General features: G+C 38.6%; 2 protein-coding genes across 2 annotated transcripts; one reads left to right on the plus strand and one right to left on the minus strand.

Moving 5' to 3' along the window:
• The first annotated feature begins 618 nt into the window (after positions 1-618).
• Positions 619-7,611, plus strand: npm1a (nucleophosmin 1a). The gene is made up of 11 exons (XM_088440483.1): positions 619-786; positions 2,362-2,441; positions 2,543-2,662; positions 2,734-2,827; positions 2,908-3,038; positions 4,294-4,349; positions 4,433-4,469; positions 4,577-4,645; positions 5,458-5,568; positions 5,646-5,720; positions 5,808-7,611. The coding sequence occupies exons 1-11, from the start codon at positions 738-740 to the stop codon at positions 5,856-5,858; spliced, it is 873 nt and encodes a 290-aa protein (XP_088296609.1). The 5' UTR covers positions 619-737; the 3' UTR covers positions 5,859-7,611.
• A 467-nt stretch (positions 7,612-8,078) lies between these two features.
• On the minus strand, positions 8,079-11,228 carry LOC148408888 (claudin-7-B-like). Its single transcript, XM_088440484.1, has 4 exons — positions 10,864-11,228; positions 9,271-9,435; positions 9,104-9,188; positions 8,079-9,012 (listed from the first exon to the last, which is right to left on the minus strand). The coding sequence occupies exons 1-4, from the start codon at positions 11,084-11,086 to the stop codon at positions 8,859-8,861; spliced, it is 627 nt and encodes a 208-aa protein (XP_088296610.1). The 5' UTR covers positions 11,087-11,228; the 3' UTR covers positions 8,079-8,858.
• Between the last annotated feature and the right edge of the window lie 5,367 nt (positions 11,229-16,595).

A 16,595-nucleotide genomic window follows, 5' to 3' on the forward strand; every position in this document is an offset into this window, starting at 1 on the left:
CCATACATGAGAATCTACACGACAAGAAATAGTGTGTGTGCATGTGTGCGTGTGTGTGTGTGTGTGTGTGTGTGTGTGTGTATTTTGCAGTTCCAATAGCAACATTTTTTAATTGATTTAAAAAATTAATTTATAAAACAATCTGGTCCTTTAAATCTGGTTAAAAGGTTTAGTCTATTGCTCCTGTGTTAATGTTACAGATCAATCTACATTTATTACTATTTATAAAAAAAAATCGCATATTATGTTTCAATTGGTCAAAAATATTTAGTTTAAATAAGGATTGACTTTTTTTTTACTTCATGCACTCTGTTTCAATCTGACTTTTAACCTGTATGAACTCTGTAAAAAGGAAGCATTTGTTGAAAGTAGATGTATATTGTTGTTTTTTGTTTTTGTTGATGTTAAAAGGGATGCTATTTTAGGTTTATTTAGACAATCTTGTTTATTGTCTTCACAGCGAGTGGGGGGTGCAAAATGTTTTCTCTTTCCTGAGTGGGTTTTGCAAAAACTAGACAAGTACACGAGCAAAAGCAATACCAATATAAACCTATGCGTGGCGGTAATGTTCAAATTCAGTAATGCAAACCACCGATAAACGCCTACAGGAAGAAGAAGTGAGGGGGTGGAGTTACACGTTAGTTAGCTCACTACTGCATAGGTGTAACGTGTCTCTAGCATTTTTCATCTTTTAAATTCCTTGTAGTTTCACGGTTACCGTCCCTCAATTTTACAAAATGAACGGCTTAGACGACACACAAATGGCTCCACAGACGTTTCTTTACGGTGAGTCACTTTCTATGGTGTAAATGCGAATAATGCCTTATATTCTCTCAGTGAATACGTTGTATAGAATAGAAACATTTTACAAAGAAAAGGAAATAATGAGTGGCTTGAACACGGAGTATTTTTTTGCGAATGTACATGTCTTCAAGTGGTAATACGTTAAATCGGAATAGGTGAGCGTGTGCGCCACTCTGGTCCCGTGCTGCTACACACGTGTTTGGCCCGAAGCATGGCGTCAACCCTTTTTTTTTCATACGTAATGTTTGATATTAAAACGTGTCTCATCTAAAAAATTGTGTTTAGCCTTCTACCATCTATAACTTGGCGCGCATATTTTTTTCATCTGTATTAGAATGTTAAATCGCTCGTTTTGTATGGAGGTCCTAGCTAACAATGTGGGCAATCAAACGTGGACCACGGTGGTGGTTTTTTCTGGAAATTTCCTTTTCCTTGAAGTTTCGTGAATTCGTAGTAAAACTATTCCGTCTGTTAACATGTAATAAGTTGGTGACGACTTTGATGCCATTTTACGTTTTGTATTGATCTATGCAATCAACGAAGGCAGTACTCGAAGTGTCGTGTTCTAGGTCTGTGCTTCTCGCCAACTTGTTAAAATGCTTTTAAGTATGCAGTTACTCTTAAGAGGTTCTTATGCTTTCCCAATTGCCTTTTCACTCAAGATTCTTTTACTTTCCCATTTGCCTTTTCACGGTTGGGGAGATTTTTTGCTCGAATGTAAAGGTTAGGCCAGGCCATGTGGTAATCTCCATGTTGGCAATGTAGCGCCCCCGTGCGTTCTTGCGACGAAGTACAGATTAAGTCACAATCGCTACAAACCTGCATACATTAAAACTTGTTCTTAGCCTTGTTGGAGTTACTGAACTCCATACGTTTCATATGCACATTCACCAAACCATTATTGAGTGAAAAACATAGGTTTTCCTTTTTCAAATTCAACACATAGGTTTTTTTTTTTAAACTGGTGCCTGCGTGGCTTCACCTTGGAAAGGGAAACTTGTCAAAACTTCCGCATCTGACCACTTTGTTTTGCCCAACAGTGTGTGGATTAAAATATTCAGAAATTATACAACATTAGTTCCCCACTTCAATGCTTGGCCAAGCAAGTTAACGTGATCATTTGCAGCCAGTGGTGGCCAAGTGAAGCTCAAATTGACAGGAAGAGTCAGGGTCAATCAAAGATTCAAAGAGATTTTATTGTCACATGTCTAGTACTATACCACAGTTATGACCCATGAGACCGACTCATCGAATCCTTATGTTTCTATGAAACCCAAGTTAATAAACGCTGCGTTAAAAGCAGCTTAGAACATTTTCCAAAAATAGCCTTCATTGTAAACTTGAAATTAACTGTTTGATTTAGCTTTCCGAGCACCAAGAAACTGAGGATAGACAACTGCTGACAATTTTGACATTTTTTTAAAATAAATGCTAAAGTACAGCAGCTGTGTTAGCAGTTTTTAGATTGGCAAAAAGAGACATCTGCAAATGAGTTTTGAATATATTTGCATGTTGAAAAGTTTTGTGTCTTGACTCATTAGCTTTCATCTTAATCAGGTTGTGTGCTTGAATCTGGAAAGGAAGTGACGTTCAGCCCTGAGGACGATGGCTTTGAGCATCAACTGGATCTGCGAATGGTAACCATCCGTGCATTTGTTGACACTTAAGTTTCAAGGACTTTCTCATGAAAAGATTTTGTTGAAGTTCTAAGCCCTACTTGCATTTTGTTCTTTTACAGGCATGTACTGACCCGGCCACAAAAGACGAGCTTCATCTTGTGGAGGTGGAAGGACAAGACGCCGATGGTCAGAAAGTGACTGCGGCACTGGTTTCTCTGAAGCCCTCCACTCTGCCAAGTGTGAGTATCCATCCCAGGCCCTGCTACTTTTCAACTAGGAAAAAGGGTGACTTAAATTTTGTTTACACTAGGTATGTCTGGGAGGTTTCACCATCACACCCCCCTCAATTTTTCGTCTGAAATCTGGTGCTGGTCCGATCCATATCAGTGGGCAGCATCTTGTCAGTAAGTGTGTTTGTACATATTGCAACAGAAATGTAATTGGTGTATCGTATTATTTGACTAACTTTTGAATCTTGCCAAAGTGATGGAATCCGATCAGTCGTTTGATGATGATGACGATGATGATGAAGAGGAGGAGGAGGAGGAGGAAGAAGTGGAAGATATCAAAGTGTCTAAGAAAAGACCCGCCTCCTCTCCTGCTCTCAAATCTCAGGTTTGTTAATGTTTACATTAATGACTGCCACTCACTAGCCCTGGGTTGTATTGCCTAAAAATAAAATCTTTCCCCCTGAAATTTTATATTAGTTTTTCCCTTCTCTTTTTTTTTAAAGAAAATAAATAAAATTGACCAAACAATCTGATTTTATTTGAGCTAGAATTCATCGTGCATAAGTCCCTGTTAGCATAATAACATCGCAAAATGTCTGTCTTGCATCAAATAGTTCTGTAAACCAATGTAGCATAGTAGCATGTGGTATGAGATTAATGGTGTCACTTTTCTACTGTTAAGATAAACATTGCACTTTATATCAGTTCTGACTGTCTGACTAATCTCCTATTAGCATAATAACATTGCAAAATGTCTGCCTTGCATCAAATAGCTCTGTAAACCAATGTAGTAGCATTGTAACATTGTGGTATGAGATTAATGGTGTCACTTTTCAACTGTGAAGCTAAACATTGCACTTTATATCAGTTCTGGCTATCTGACTAAGCTGCTGCTAATTTTATAACCCCACCCCCACAAAATTTTTTCCCCAAATATTTTGGCAAGGGAGACGAACCTGCCCATTGTCTCTGCCTTGAGATATGCGCTGCTGCATGTGACTTCTGCTCCAGTCTTTTCCCGCAGTATTTATGGATGCTTGATCATCAGCGATGTTTTGTGCCCATTTCAGTGATCAGATTTTCATTCTGCCCCCCCCCCCCCCCCTTTTTTTTTTTTTAATTAATTTTTTTTAATCATATGCTTCGTGTATAAAGGCCTACATAGTAAGCTGCTTTTTAGTGGCAACTTTTTGTGTGGTGCCGTATTGTTCCCCCTGCAAAACTTGACATTTAACATTCGGGTCGGTACCTCTGTTACAACAGGCTTTTAACAAACATTGCAACATGGTGTACCTTGCTCCACATCTGACAACTCTTGTCTTAGGACCAGACGTTGGCTTTGTTTAGCCGTAACATTGTTGCGCTAGCCTTCTGTTACCGTGGCTGCGAAGGAAAATGAGGGCGGGGGAAGCTAATGAAAGAAATTAATTTATAAAATCTTTTGACACCGACCACACCCTTCTGTTGTATGGACTTGGTTGGCTTGATGATTTGCACTCAAGTCTTATCCGAGGAAAATTGCAAAATTTGATGATCGCCTCAAAAAAGCCATGGAAATGGTGGTGTGCTCATTGCAGCTTTATGCTCATACAATTGATTGACTGAAACATGCTATTGGTGACATTTAACCCTCTGTGCAGAAAAAACCAAAGATGGATGTTGATGCGGATGAGGAGGAGGATGACGACGATGATGAGTGCGTATTCTGCATTTACATTGCCTTTCTCGTACTTTGCATATTGACACCATTTCCTGACTAGTGTATTTGTTCAAATTTAGTGATGAAGATGAGGATGATGAGGAAACCCCTGTTAAGGTGAACATTATGATGATCCGGCTGTTGGGCGGATCTTATTTTTTATTCTTATTTTTATTCTTTTTTTTTATTATTATTATTATTACTAACGTCTGCATAATCAACAGGCGAAGGCCACACCAAAAATGTCTCAGAATGGTAAACGCGCAAAAGCCAGTACTCCGGCCGCAAAGCAGGTAACCTACCTACATACACACACACACACACACACACAGTCGGCCCTCGGTTTACGAGATTAATCCGTTCCGGGGTCAGGATTGTAGAGTAAATCCGCTGTATGGCCAGCAATCCAAACCTATGTTAATTGGCTAATAAATAAAGGATTTATTTACCTTTGAGTGACACTTATGGCCATATTCCAGAGTAAGGGTAGGAAAGGCTAGCTTAGCTTTCTTCGTATTATCTCCAGCTTTGTTTCCATGTAAATCATCTTCTTTCTTTTCTCTTTAACATCACTAGCAATCTTGGGACTCATGGATAACCAATTCAAGTTTGAATAAAACACTAAAATAATAATAGATACATAATTGAAAGCACTCTCATACAAGATCGTCTTTAGGCCGCCATATTTGTGACCTCATGCGCCGACCAATAGCACACCAGCATTGTAGTGAGGCGTTGCAGCAGAGGCAGTTTGACGCCAAAAGAAAATAAGAGCGATTACCTAAAAATGCCTTGAGGGAGGCAAAACAAAACACAACTAACCCCACAGGTCATGACAGTTGTTGATGTTAATCTTAAAGTGGGATAAATGCCTTAAAGAGGGGAGGACTCAGTATTCCACATCTTAACGTGAAAAAAATGTAACACGGGCGCCGTAACTAGGTGGTCCACTGTATAAATATTAGCAAAATTGAATGTCACATCTAACTTTACGATGGCTTAAACGATCGTCTGCTTTGTCAGTTGAATCTTTATGAAATAATATGAATCAAATTCACAACAAATTGAAATGTGTGTTGACTTGGTCATCTACTGCTTGGCAAAGGTGAAGACCCCCAAACAAAAAGCGGAAAAGTCACCCAAAACCCCAGTAACCCCCAAGGAAACATTGACGCTTCCTGAGATCCAAGCAAAGATGACCGAAGCAGTGAAGAAGGTTGGTGATGTCACAATCATCTTTCTCATTCAACGTGTGTCTTAGTACTGGAAGTCATTTTTTGAATTTTCCTCTAGGGAGTTACGCTGCCCAAAGTCCAGAACAAGTTTGAAAACTTTGTGAAAAATTCTTACAGAGTCTCTGATTCTAAGGTAATGTATGTGTATTTGACATGTTAGTGCTTGAATACATTTAACTAATATTTAATTAATAATGAGGGTTTTTGTGCCCATCCACAGGCAATAGCTGAGCTGTGGAAGTGGAGACAAACTGTGGTGGACCCAAAATAAACTACATTTTCATATGTGGTTTTTTTTTTTTTCCTTTTTCTTTCTTTCTTTTTTTTTTTTTTTTTAATAATACCCCAAACCCCTTTGTGCCTCACTCTTTCACTCTCTCATTGAGTCTTATATCATGCACAGTGATAAAGAGGTTGCATGTTGCCATCCCACCTTCTGCACGTCCATTTTGAAATTGTTGAATACATCATAAAGGACTAGCTTGCAAATTTGCAGATATGTATGTATATATAAGATCTTATAGATTGGCACCGTAAGCTGTGACATCAAGGAGTTTGTCTTTTGGAAGAACAATAACATGCAGTGTACCTTAAAAGCTTACATTTACCTTGGTGTTAAATAGCACAAACATGCTTGTTGGCAATACCGCAACGTGAGTTTTTGTGAGTTGGCGTTTACTTTTTGGATTGTTGTACCTTAAATTGCCTTTCTTTGTTCATTTCTTCATTTGCTACAGTTTCACTAACTCTTAAGGCGTAATACAAGTCATAATTGCTGAGACCACAATAGTTCCTTTGACAGATTTTCCACTACAGTGGGCCCCCAGTTTACGAGATTAATCCGTTCCGAGGTTGGGATCGTAATACAAATTTGCCGTTGATTATTTCCAGCTTCGTTTCCGTGAAAATCATCTTCTCTCTTTAACGTCATTAGCAATCTCTGGACCCATGGCTAACCCATTCAAAGTTTGAATTAAGAAGTAAAATGAACAATATGTTATTTTAAAGGGACACTGTGTAAGATTGAAACAGTTTTTCATTAAAAAGCAGTACATTAAATTATTTGCAAATTTCAAAAACTTGCCAAAAAATGTGTTCTTAACATCTGTTTTAAATACAATTCTAGGTCGAGCTATCTGGCTGCCATGTTTGTTATAGCTACGGACAAAGTGCAGCACCTCCTGCTGTCCGTAATGAAAAACGATCTAAATCTTACACAGTATCCCTCTTAGCACTCAAGACGATATCCAGTCATAATCATGCGACCATTTTGACTGTAACGCTGACCAATACCAGACCCGCATTGCAGTGTTGTAAGCGGGGATGCGTGTAAAGAAGTATTAGAGCGGACCCTGACCGCCAAGTGGGATGTGTCGTACGCCGAAAGAAATGGCGTGAAAGGGAAGAAAAAACCGTCACGGTCCACGTTGTAAGGTGAAAAAAATGCAATCCAGGGCCGTCGTAAACCGGGGTCCACTGTATTTGTATTGTAAGGTTTGAAAGCTAATGTAGCATTTAAGTACCTACATAGCTGAGTTATTCTCAAATGAAGAGCATTCCAACTTCTCAGTAAAGGTGGTAAGCTAACTGTGCATTTCACTCATATTTGCTGGTTTCAATAAGCCATTTTAAAAGTACACTCAAGATTTGATTGTATTTTGGGGGAGAACTGCTAAACTTTGCTTTCTGATCATAATGCTTCCTGTATTTAAAAAGGTTCCAAAAAATATGTTTAAGGGCTTATTTTCAACCCATGTCAATGTTTTCATGTCTAACCATTTTCTAACCAACTTTATTCTGTGACTCACCACGTAAACATTTTTTCATGAATTATTCATAAGTCACTAAGGTCCATGCTGGGATGTGGCCCACATTTAATGGAATAAGAAAGAACACATCCTGGGGTAATCTATACATTGACTATAGAACATTCAATAGATATTCACACTAAATTACGTTTTAGTTTAAAGTACCCTGTATGATAAAACTGAAGTTGAAAAGCAAATAAAATTTGGTGTAATCACTTTCGAATCCATCATAACTTTTCATGGTCTGCTTGCGGGAAGAAGGAAGAACTGACAAATGAAAAAGTCACCGCGAATCAGGGCAGAGAGAGGGGGTGCCTGTTTCATATCATTCCGGGACAGCCAATGACAAAGTGATGGGAATGATTGGACAGCGCAAATACATCATGGCATCACTGAAAAGAGAGCCTGTGTCAACTGGCTATTATTTATTGCGGTATAAAATATTTTGTCCCGTTTATCCGCAGTACAACGCAGACCCGAGTGAATTTGTTTAACCACCAGGTGGCAGTAAATTCAAAGTTACTTTGTTGGGAATGATCATGCAGTGAAGTCTACCCCAAACTCCTGTGCCTCGAGCTCGCTTCGATATTCTACATCCATGCAGCTGTGTTGGTTTTGTGATTTGATATGCGCTACATTGCAGAGATGCTGTCTTGACAGCTGAAGTTTTTATGAGTGTCAAATAATAGTTGAGACAATTTTATTTGTTATTTCCGCTTTATGTACAACAAACTATCACAAATAAAAAAGACATTAAAAAAAATGGAGTGCAACATCCATGACTTAAAAACAAGAGTACAAGCCATCAAAATACACAGTAATTAGCACACCAAGCTGCTTCTCAGATGTTCTGAGAAACATTGGCAATCTCGCTGAAAAAAAAAAAAAATCTATATTGTAAATTAATCATTTCACTCTGGCACTTGATTAAAGCAGTCAGCTATGGTACTGGATCATTTGTCTTGTTCATATAAATAAAAAGGCACAAACAAAGGAAATTTGTTATCTTGCTTCTCAGGTGCCAGATGATTGACATGTAAGCATTCAGCCGGAAAGTTGTCAAAAGACTTCAAATGTTTCCTGCTATTTCGGTTCTTACCCCAGCACATTTATATTACTCTCGCTAACATCGTACGTTTTAAAGCGCTGGGCAAAGTACACCGCGTAACATGGGATCTAGCTTTAATTATGGCCAATGGGATAACATGGATTTTGACTTTCATAAAATTTACACATTGAAGTGTCAAGAGTATACAAGTCTAAAATGTGATTGCATAATTTCAGACTGCAATGCCAGCGTAGTCCGTTGAGTAGTTAACAACTTTTAGCATGGTTGTTAAAATGTTACAGTAACATTTAAACGTTGTCCTGAACAAACTAAAACACAGGTACGGATTGTCCCGGAAGGACAATGCTGCATGTAAAAGGGTTCCTAAAGACGTTTTCTTCCATTCTCATCCTACTCAAACGTATTCCTTGGTGCTGCTAGGAGGTCTGGAGATGGGATACTTTGGTGAAGGTTTGCCTCTTGGGCATGATGCTGCCAGCATGCCGCCCCCGATTACAACCAGGAAGGCTCCGGCCCAGGCAATGAAAATAGCTGACCCAAACTCATACCTTCCAAAAGAATACAAAACAGTCAGAAAATGTACACCACATTGAATTTAAAAAGAGAGAGAGGAAAAAAAGCAGAATTGCATGTACTCACTTTGTATTGACTGGAGTGAAAGGGTTGTAGAACGCTTGGATGATGTCATGAGCATACCAAGAGCAGGCAATAATGGAGCACAAAGCTGTGGGTAACCAGGGAATGCTGTTAAAAAAAAAAAGTGTGCTCCATATACTGTATGTGTGTGTGTGTGTATAACCACTTACCTCCTATCAGTAAAATAATCCCCCCCGTCATGGCGATGCGAGACTTGCGTGTTTTGTCATCCCCTCCACAGTTGGTGCACTTCATCCCCATGCAGGCTGTGCCCAAGCCGGCCAGCGTGACGATGATGCTCACAATCATGAGGGCTCGTGTTGCCTGCAGGGCACCTGAGTCAAATTGACAAGGTCAGTCAAGTAGTAAACGCAGGGTGTCAATGCATCGTTCGGATCGGAACTAAAATCACATTACATTGTAATAATTTTGTTTATAATGGGGGTTAGTTTCCCCAATGATGCCCGCAGTACCCCAAACCCGCAAAGTAGAGATTGAACTTTTGCTTTAAAAAAAATCCTGGCATAAAATGAAAGAAAATGGTGAGATAAATAAGATTGCTATTTGACTGACTTAAAAGGACTACAAAAAAGCGAGAAAAGTAGCAAGTTAAATTTGTTATAGAAAAAGTTATAGTAATCACTGGAAAATAGAAAAATTTGTGAAATAGACGACTGTTTCGTTTAAATAAAAATTGAACCAACAGGTGTAAACAGCGAAAATTGTGAGGTAAACCTGCAATACAGTTAGAAATGAAAACCAGTGTAGTAGGTTGATATTTTTTAATTAAAAAAAACAGTATTTTTTCACTGTCTGGCTTATCAGAAAAAAAGACAAGCTAGGATCATAACTAAAAATCCACAATAAAATGAAATCGCACTAAGCAAACCGCGATGTAGGGAGGGAACAATAGAAGCAGGGGGACCACAGGCGTGTGAGTGTGACAGTATGCGTGACTCAAACAGGTCTGACCAGGTTTCAGGTTACATCACGGAGGACAACTCCTCATTTCACATGCTGGCTACAGGTTAACTTTTACGCTTGTGACCTCTAGCCGCAAACAAAGAGGCTGTGTGTGCATTCAAACATGCAACATTTACCTGCCTGTGCTTTTTATTTTTGAACACTAAGCCATTATTGACTCGCCACTTTATTTCTGAGCTGAACAATATTTATCAAAGTGGGTGCACATGTTTGTACAGAATAGGGCAAGTAAGTTTGAAACTTTTGCCGGGGACGCTATCCAAGTACAAGCAATAATATAACTGACCCATTTAGCACCCCACCCCCTTTTTTTATTAAAAAAAAAAAAAAATACAACGCCCTCAGAGAGATAAGACTCATAAAAGGCAACTGCCACCCCGTAGCCACTTCCTTGAAGCGACTGCTATAAAGCGAGGCCTAAAACAGTCGTTGTTGCACCAAATCATTTAGAATAACAAAAACGACACTATTCGTTTTCTTCTTCTGGAGGAAGAGTCAGTAAGTGACTAAACCGGTTCAGGTCGAGCAACAGGAATCCGAATGCAGTTTACAGTTGCAAATCCACGGGGGCAGGTATAACGGTGGCTTAAGGAATCACTTGACGGCTTCCCAAATAACAGGTGTGGTTCATTTGCCTACGTTTCTTCCTGTTACTCGCATGATCGCATTTAAGTCAAAACATGCCATTTTAGAAAACCGATTTCCATAAAAATCACCGAATGGAATTAGTTCACTTAAAAAAATCCCAAGTATAAATGTGAGTAAATTGTATTACTTACTGTTGAGTTGGAGGATGGAGTCGTAGACCTTGCACTGGATCTGGCCTGTGCTTTGGAAGGCGCAGGACATCCAAAGGCCTTCGTACATGGCCACTGCTGTGATAATGTTATCCCCCACATAAGCCGACATCTTCCACTGGGGCAAAATTGTGCCCACAATCAAGCCGATCAAGCCCAGAAGCGACAGGACGAATCCTAACATCTGCAACCCCGAGTTGGCCATTTTTCTCTTTTTGCTTTTCGCCGACGAACTTGCTTGGGGTGGGAAAAAAAAAGGAGGCGACGTCCACCTGATCAAGCGATCCTAATTCAAATAGTAAAAAAAATTAAAAAGTTGATCTTACTGTTGAATATTCTTAAAACAATGAAAGATTCGCCGTAAGTAGTAAAAAGAACGTAATGGCGGTCGTTGAATGTCCGAATCTTTCACCTTGCGCACCTGTTGCTTTGCCGCACCTTGACTGGGGAGGGGACAACGGGAGCGAGCTTTTTAGGCGGTTTCTACTGCAGGTGGGCGGGTGCGCGCACGCAGTTTCGACGCGTGCGCCGCTGCAAGGAGCGCCTCAAGTTTCGTGACGTAAGCATTTCCGGGAAAAAAAAAACTAGCCCGTCTCACAGCAAGGCAAACACGACATAAGAGACTTGCTGCTATCAGCGCGAGAGTTTTGGGCGAATTCATTAGTTTCAGTAAAAATAGTAATTTTTAACCATTATCAACCCTTTTTCGTATATTGATATGTAAATATATCTAAACGATTTCCCGTAAATCTCAGTAATACATTCCATGCATATGATTCTGTTGTAATTCTTCAGATTTCTTATAACCCAAAGAATACATTTAAATAAAGAGTAAAGGAACGTTTTATGAATGGGGATTTTTGAGATACTGTAGAAAAAAAAACCCGTGGTGCCCAAAGGGTTAGCAATATTTCTTCATTGCGTTATAATGGCTATATCACTTATAGTCAGGTATATTTACAAAGTAAACACTGTCGTTGTAAGATCACGAGATAAACAGAGAAGTACACATTTTAATTACAGTATTTCCTAAAAGTAGTTATGGATAGTCTCTGGGTTACTATTTTATATACATTATTATTTTTCCAGTGAAATATATTTTTACTAATAATGCATTTTATCAAAAGTTTGATGTCCAGAATTACTGGTTATTTCATCATCAAACTTCTGTTATTTAATCTGTGTAAATTTCAAAGTAGAGTACATCGACATTTTGGCATATTCTGTATACATTGATACTGACTAGACTTTGCCCACTCGGCTCTATGAGTCACACTGCGGAGGCGGGCTGTAATTGAGTTTTTCAACTGTCAAAACTATGACGACAACAAAAATTACTCACATGAAGAGATACAATTGAAACTATTACAAAGTGGATTGGTGTGATTGTTTACTACTTCGGGGCCTGTGTCTATTCTGGGTCTACTCTCTGGGTGCTGTGTTCCCTCTTTGGTGATAATTAATACTCTTAAGCTTAACGTTTGCTGGATCTTTCATTTCTCATGAAGTGATTCACCCTCTTTGACATGTAATTTAAATATCAAAGCACTTCCTAGCACAAAAGTTTCCCTCGAAATCCAAAACAATGACATGGATTAGCTCATAAGTATTTTATTTCTGCTAATATCGGGCAAACGCTTTGCAATTAAGATTCAACCTTGCCATCTAACAAATTTTATAGGAGTTGATGACACATCACTCTAATGCATTGGTGTCAAATGTGTGGCCCAATGGCCAGATTCAGCCCACGAGGAGGTTTAACTGGGCCTGCAAGATGACTTTGTGTAGCATTAAAAGAAACAAACAAACAAAAAAAAGACAAAGACTGAACTCATTAGTCTGCTGTCCAGAATACTGTAATACTGTTCACTCAGTCATGGTTCAGTTCAATCGCTTCTATTATTAAAAGAAAAATTGGTAGTCATTGTCCAAAATGAGACATGACAGCAACATTTAATTCTTTGTACCACTGCTCTCCTTGCAAAGAAGTTGTGCAACCACATATTTTGATTGGGGTACTTTCCTTCTTGTGGATTTTTGTCTTTTGTTGTATTTATTTGGTTATTTAGTTAGTCTTATTACGTGTTCTATATAAATTTTGTTTTTTTAATGAACAAATGGAAAAAATCATTTGATGCAACGTAGGGAAAAAGGCTATATTGTGATACATAGAGGAACAAAAGCGATTGTACTTTATTTTTTTTTCTTTTTATATTGACTTTTCAACAATATATTTACAGTCTTCCCCTGCTAGCTGCAAGGAATTGGGATCAGCAATCAGCCATAGCAAAAATCTACATAATTAACACTAACTGTTTTTAAGATATATAGCATGATTTTACCTGCCCAGCCCGATTAAGAATATAGGTTTACATCCATGCGGCCCTTGAGCTAAAATAAGTTTGACACCCCTGCGCTAATGAATCTTTATATCAGAGGTTATGACTACACTTGAACGAGAGCAAATTGGTGAACGTGAAAGCACTTCAGGCAGTACATGCTACATTAATGAGGTGTCTACAAGTACCAGGGGATATAATTTAATTCTTTTTATTCCCGTGACATGAACTGCACTTTTTATTTTCAAATTAAGAGCAAATTACTTAAAACATGAGCCAACCTTTTGCTAAATTGTGGAAGTTATTCCTTTGCAAAATATGTGTATACCTTTATTTTAAGTTTTTTAATGCTATATGCTGTATGTTATATATACTTGTCTGTAAAAAAAAAACAAAAAAAAACAAAACAAAAAAACAGTGAACAGAGTAATGAACTAGAGATCCTAACAGATTATTCACCAAGTTAAATCTGATTCTAAACCAGAAAACTCATTTTAAGTAAAAAAGTATCATACCAAATGTTCACTCATTTATTGAAATTCACAGTCACATTCAGAACTTTGAGAATGCGAGAGCTATATTTGGCCAAATGCTTTAATCCTTATGAAAAGCTGTATTGATTCTGAGCTCAGACTATTTTGCATTGTATGCTTTAACTGAGAAATATATCATACACACAAATGTGTCTGGGAATTGAGATGCTCTGGTTTGAGGGATCAGTATTACATTATTGTCATTATTATTATTATTAATCTCTGCCTTAGATCATATCCAAAATGAGAACGTGTTGTAAAAGTCAGTGTCAGTCTGGAACGCATGCACAGTAATCTAGCGGATAGGATGCTGCTCGGCTTGATCATGACTATGAGTTGTAAGTTAATTACCCTAATCCTTGCTACATGAGCTATCCATTTAGCATGGTAATCATTCTGACATTGTACTGTCTAATTGACTGCTGGGCTGTGAACTAGTTGTAATTGCATCTATTCATCCATCTGATATATTCTGGGTTAATCCTGGCTCTTTACAAAGACACTTGACTCCGAAATTGGTCATACAGACGAATATTTTGGCAGAAGGGATTAATTTTTGTTCCTTCTTTTTATCACACTGATACACTGATTTCATGCCATGCGATAGATGCTACGTGTTAAAGGAATTTAAAATATGCGACTGAAGTTATTATGAAGCACTTTTTATGAAGTTGTAGGGGAAAATGAGGCTGAAGTCGGGTCACAATCTTGGTTTAGGCACTCCTGTATGGCAGTACCAAGGTTGGCCATCCATCCATCCATCCATCCATCCATCCATCCATCCATCCATCCATCCATCCATCCATCCATCCATCCATTCATCCTCTTACAAAAAAATTCTTCCCTTTTTATTCCACAATGCAATCATTTACAGGTATATTGTGTTTACACAGAGAAAGACAAACATATTGAGAGGTGAAGGAAGGGAAGTGAAAATGAAAGAACAGTCGTCGACTCTCTTCCCCTTTGCAGTCAAAAAGCTTACTTTGGCAACTTTCAAAATGATTTTCAAATATGAGAACTTTTTTTCCAGAATTAATTCTAAAAGAAGTTTGTGTGTTCGCTGCTCATTGACCTGATAGGGCCAGCTTAGTTTTAGATCATCCCAAAAGTGTCTCATGGTCTTGATGTCAAGGCTCTGTCACACCAAACTCATCCAAGCATGCCCTTTATGTACTTTGCAGTTTGCACAGGGACACTGGCGTGCTTGAATGACAAATGACCTTGTCTAGTGCTTGAAGTGGGCCGGTATACAACGTACCAGCACTTCTCCATTTTGGCCTCTAGCGTACCGTTTTTTTTTTCGACGTACAGGGACTTCACATGACTCCACACGCTACCCTCTCTTGTTTCATTTCTCTCTTGCTCCTGTGATACTCAAACAACTCCTTTAGTATTTCCGATATCACGCTAGTTAATTGTGATCCATTGAGAAGAGCACGTTGTGCAAAACTTAGAGAATGACCAGTATGCCCGGTATATGCGTGTGTGACCCCTGGGAAGCTCTGTGAAGTGTATTTGCACATCAAGGCACTAGGTGGTGCTGTGGCATTGTCAACATCTTATATAGAACATCCATCCATCCATCTACCCATCCATTCATCCAGCCATCCATTTTCTCGACACATCTATCCTCACAATGGTCGCAGGCTTGATAGTGCCTATCCCAGCCTTCGGGCAGCAGGTGGGGGACACCCTGAACTGGTTGTCAGTCAATAGTAGGGCACACAGAAAACGAACAACCATTCACGCACCCAATCATACTTAAGGACAATTTAGGATGTCCAACTCACCTGCCATGCATGTTTTTGGAGAGTGGGAGGAGTGCCCAGAAAGAACCAATTTAGAAAACAAACCAATACGATTCCTATTTTTTCTTCAGGTAAAATGTTTAAAAAGCCCACATCATGAAAATTGTAACTTTTTACAGCGGGATATTTGCACATGGTTTCATTTGGCCTCTTGATGATTACATTTCTTTTTAAATATGAGTTTTATGGTACCGATATTTCGAACCAGGAAGTGAAACCTCTCACTGTGTAGCTGCTTCTATCCCTTCATGTCGTTTGAATGCCAGCCAGCCACAAAACATCTATCCATTCATCCATCCATCCATCCATCCATCCATCCATCCATCCATCCATCCATCCATCCATCCATCCATCCATCATCTTGACCGCTTTTCCCTCATGAGGGTTGCGCAGCGCTAGAAACTACCCCAGTGGAGTGAATGAAGAAGCCAAAAACAGACGTTTTACTGACATTAAAATGCAAACAGTATCGAGGACACTCTCACTAAAAGCCTATCAAATTGGCGCCACTGGAAACCAGTATTCATAGCAACAGTTATGCCTGCGGATGAATTATTTACCATTGAAGTTGATTGTCCCTAGCTGTGTACTCCCAAATACATATTTGGCATTTTCTACGGCAAAACTTTGTAACTAATAAACAACATTTCTGCTTAGTTATTTTTCCGATTTGTAACCTGTATAAACCATGTAAAATTAGCATATGTTACAATTTGATTTGGTCTGAAACCTTTCTGTTTTAGACTTACCTGTATAAACCATGTAAAAAGTAAAGTTGAAATATGTTACAATTTGATTTATATTGCTTTTTTATTTATATGAAAACGGATAACTTTTAGGTTTACTTATATAATTTTTAAAGATAATGAGTTTATTTATAGTCACTGTGGCAAGTGAGTGGGTGCATCAAATGTTTATTTTTTTTCCTCGGGGGAATTTGCAAAAAACATTTAAGAAGCACTACAATAAGGAGACGACTGGAATAATATGCAGTTCATGTTGGACTATAATTCTATTTAAATTAAATTAAC

Source organism: Hippichthys cyanospilos, chromosome 18 (genome assembly GCF_059441005.1).
Source record: "Hippichthys cyanospilos isolate Australia breed blue-spotted pipefish chromosome 18, RoL_Hcya_1.0, whole genome shotgun sequence".
Lineage (NCBI taxonomy): Eukaryota > Metazoa > Chordata > Actinopteri > Syngnathiformes > Syngnathidae > Hippichthys > Hippichthys cyanospilos.

What these genes read in the sequence shown, in the direction of transcription:
- npm1a (XM_088440483.1), top strand. Translation starts at nt 738, where the DNA reads ATGAACGGCTTAGACGACACACAAATGGCTCCACAGACGTTTCTTTAC. An exon ending in ATCAACTGGATCTGCGAATG is followed by an intron (nt 2,442 to 2,542) that starts GTAACCATCCGT and finishes GTTCTTTTACAG; the next exon opens with GCATGTACTGACCCGGCCAC. An exon ending in TGACCGAAGCAGTGAAGAAG is followed by an intron (nt 5,569 to 5,645) that starts GTTGGTGATGTC and finishes ATTTTCCTCTAG; the next exon opens with GGAGTTACGCTGCCCAAAGT.
- LOC148408888 (XM_088440484.1), bottom strand. Translation starts at nt 11,086, where the DNA reads ATGGCCAACTCGGGGTTGCAGATGTTAGGATTCGTCCTGTCGCTTCTG. An exon ending in CTCCATCCTCCAACTCAACA is followed by an intron (nt 9,436 to 10,863) that starts GTAAGTAATACA and finishes AATTTGACTCAG; the next exon opens with GTGCCCTGCAGGCAACACGA. An exon ending in GATTATTTTACTGATAGGAG is followed by an intron (nt 9,189 to 9,270) that starts GTAAGTGGTTAT and finishes GGTTACCCACAG; the next exon opens with CTTTGTGCTCCATTATTGCC.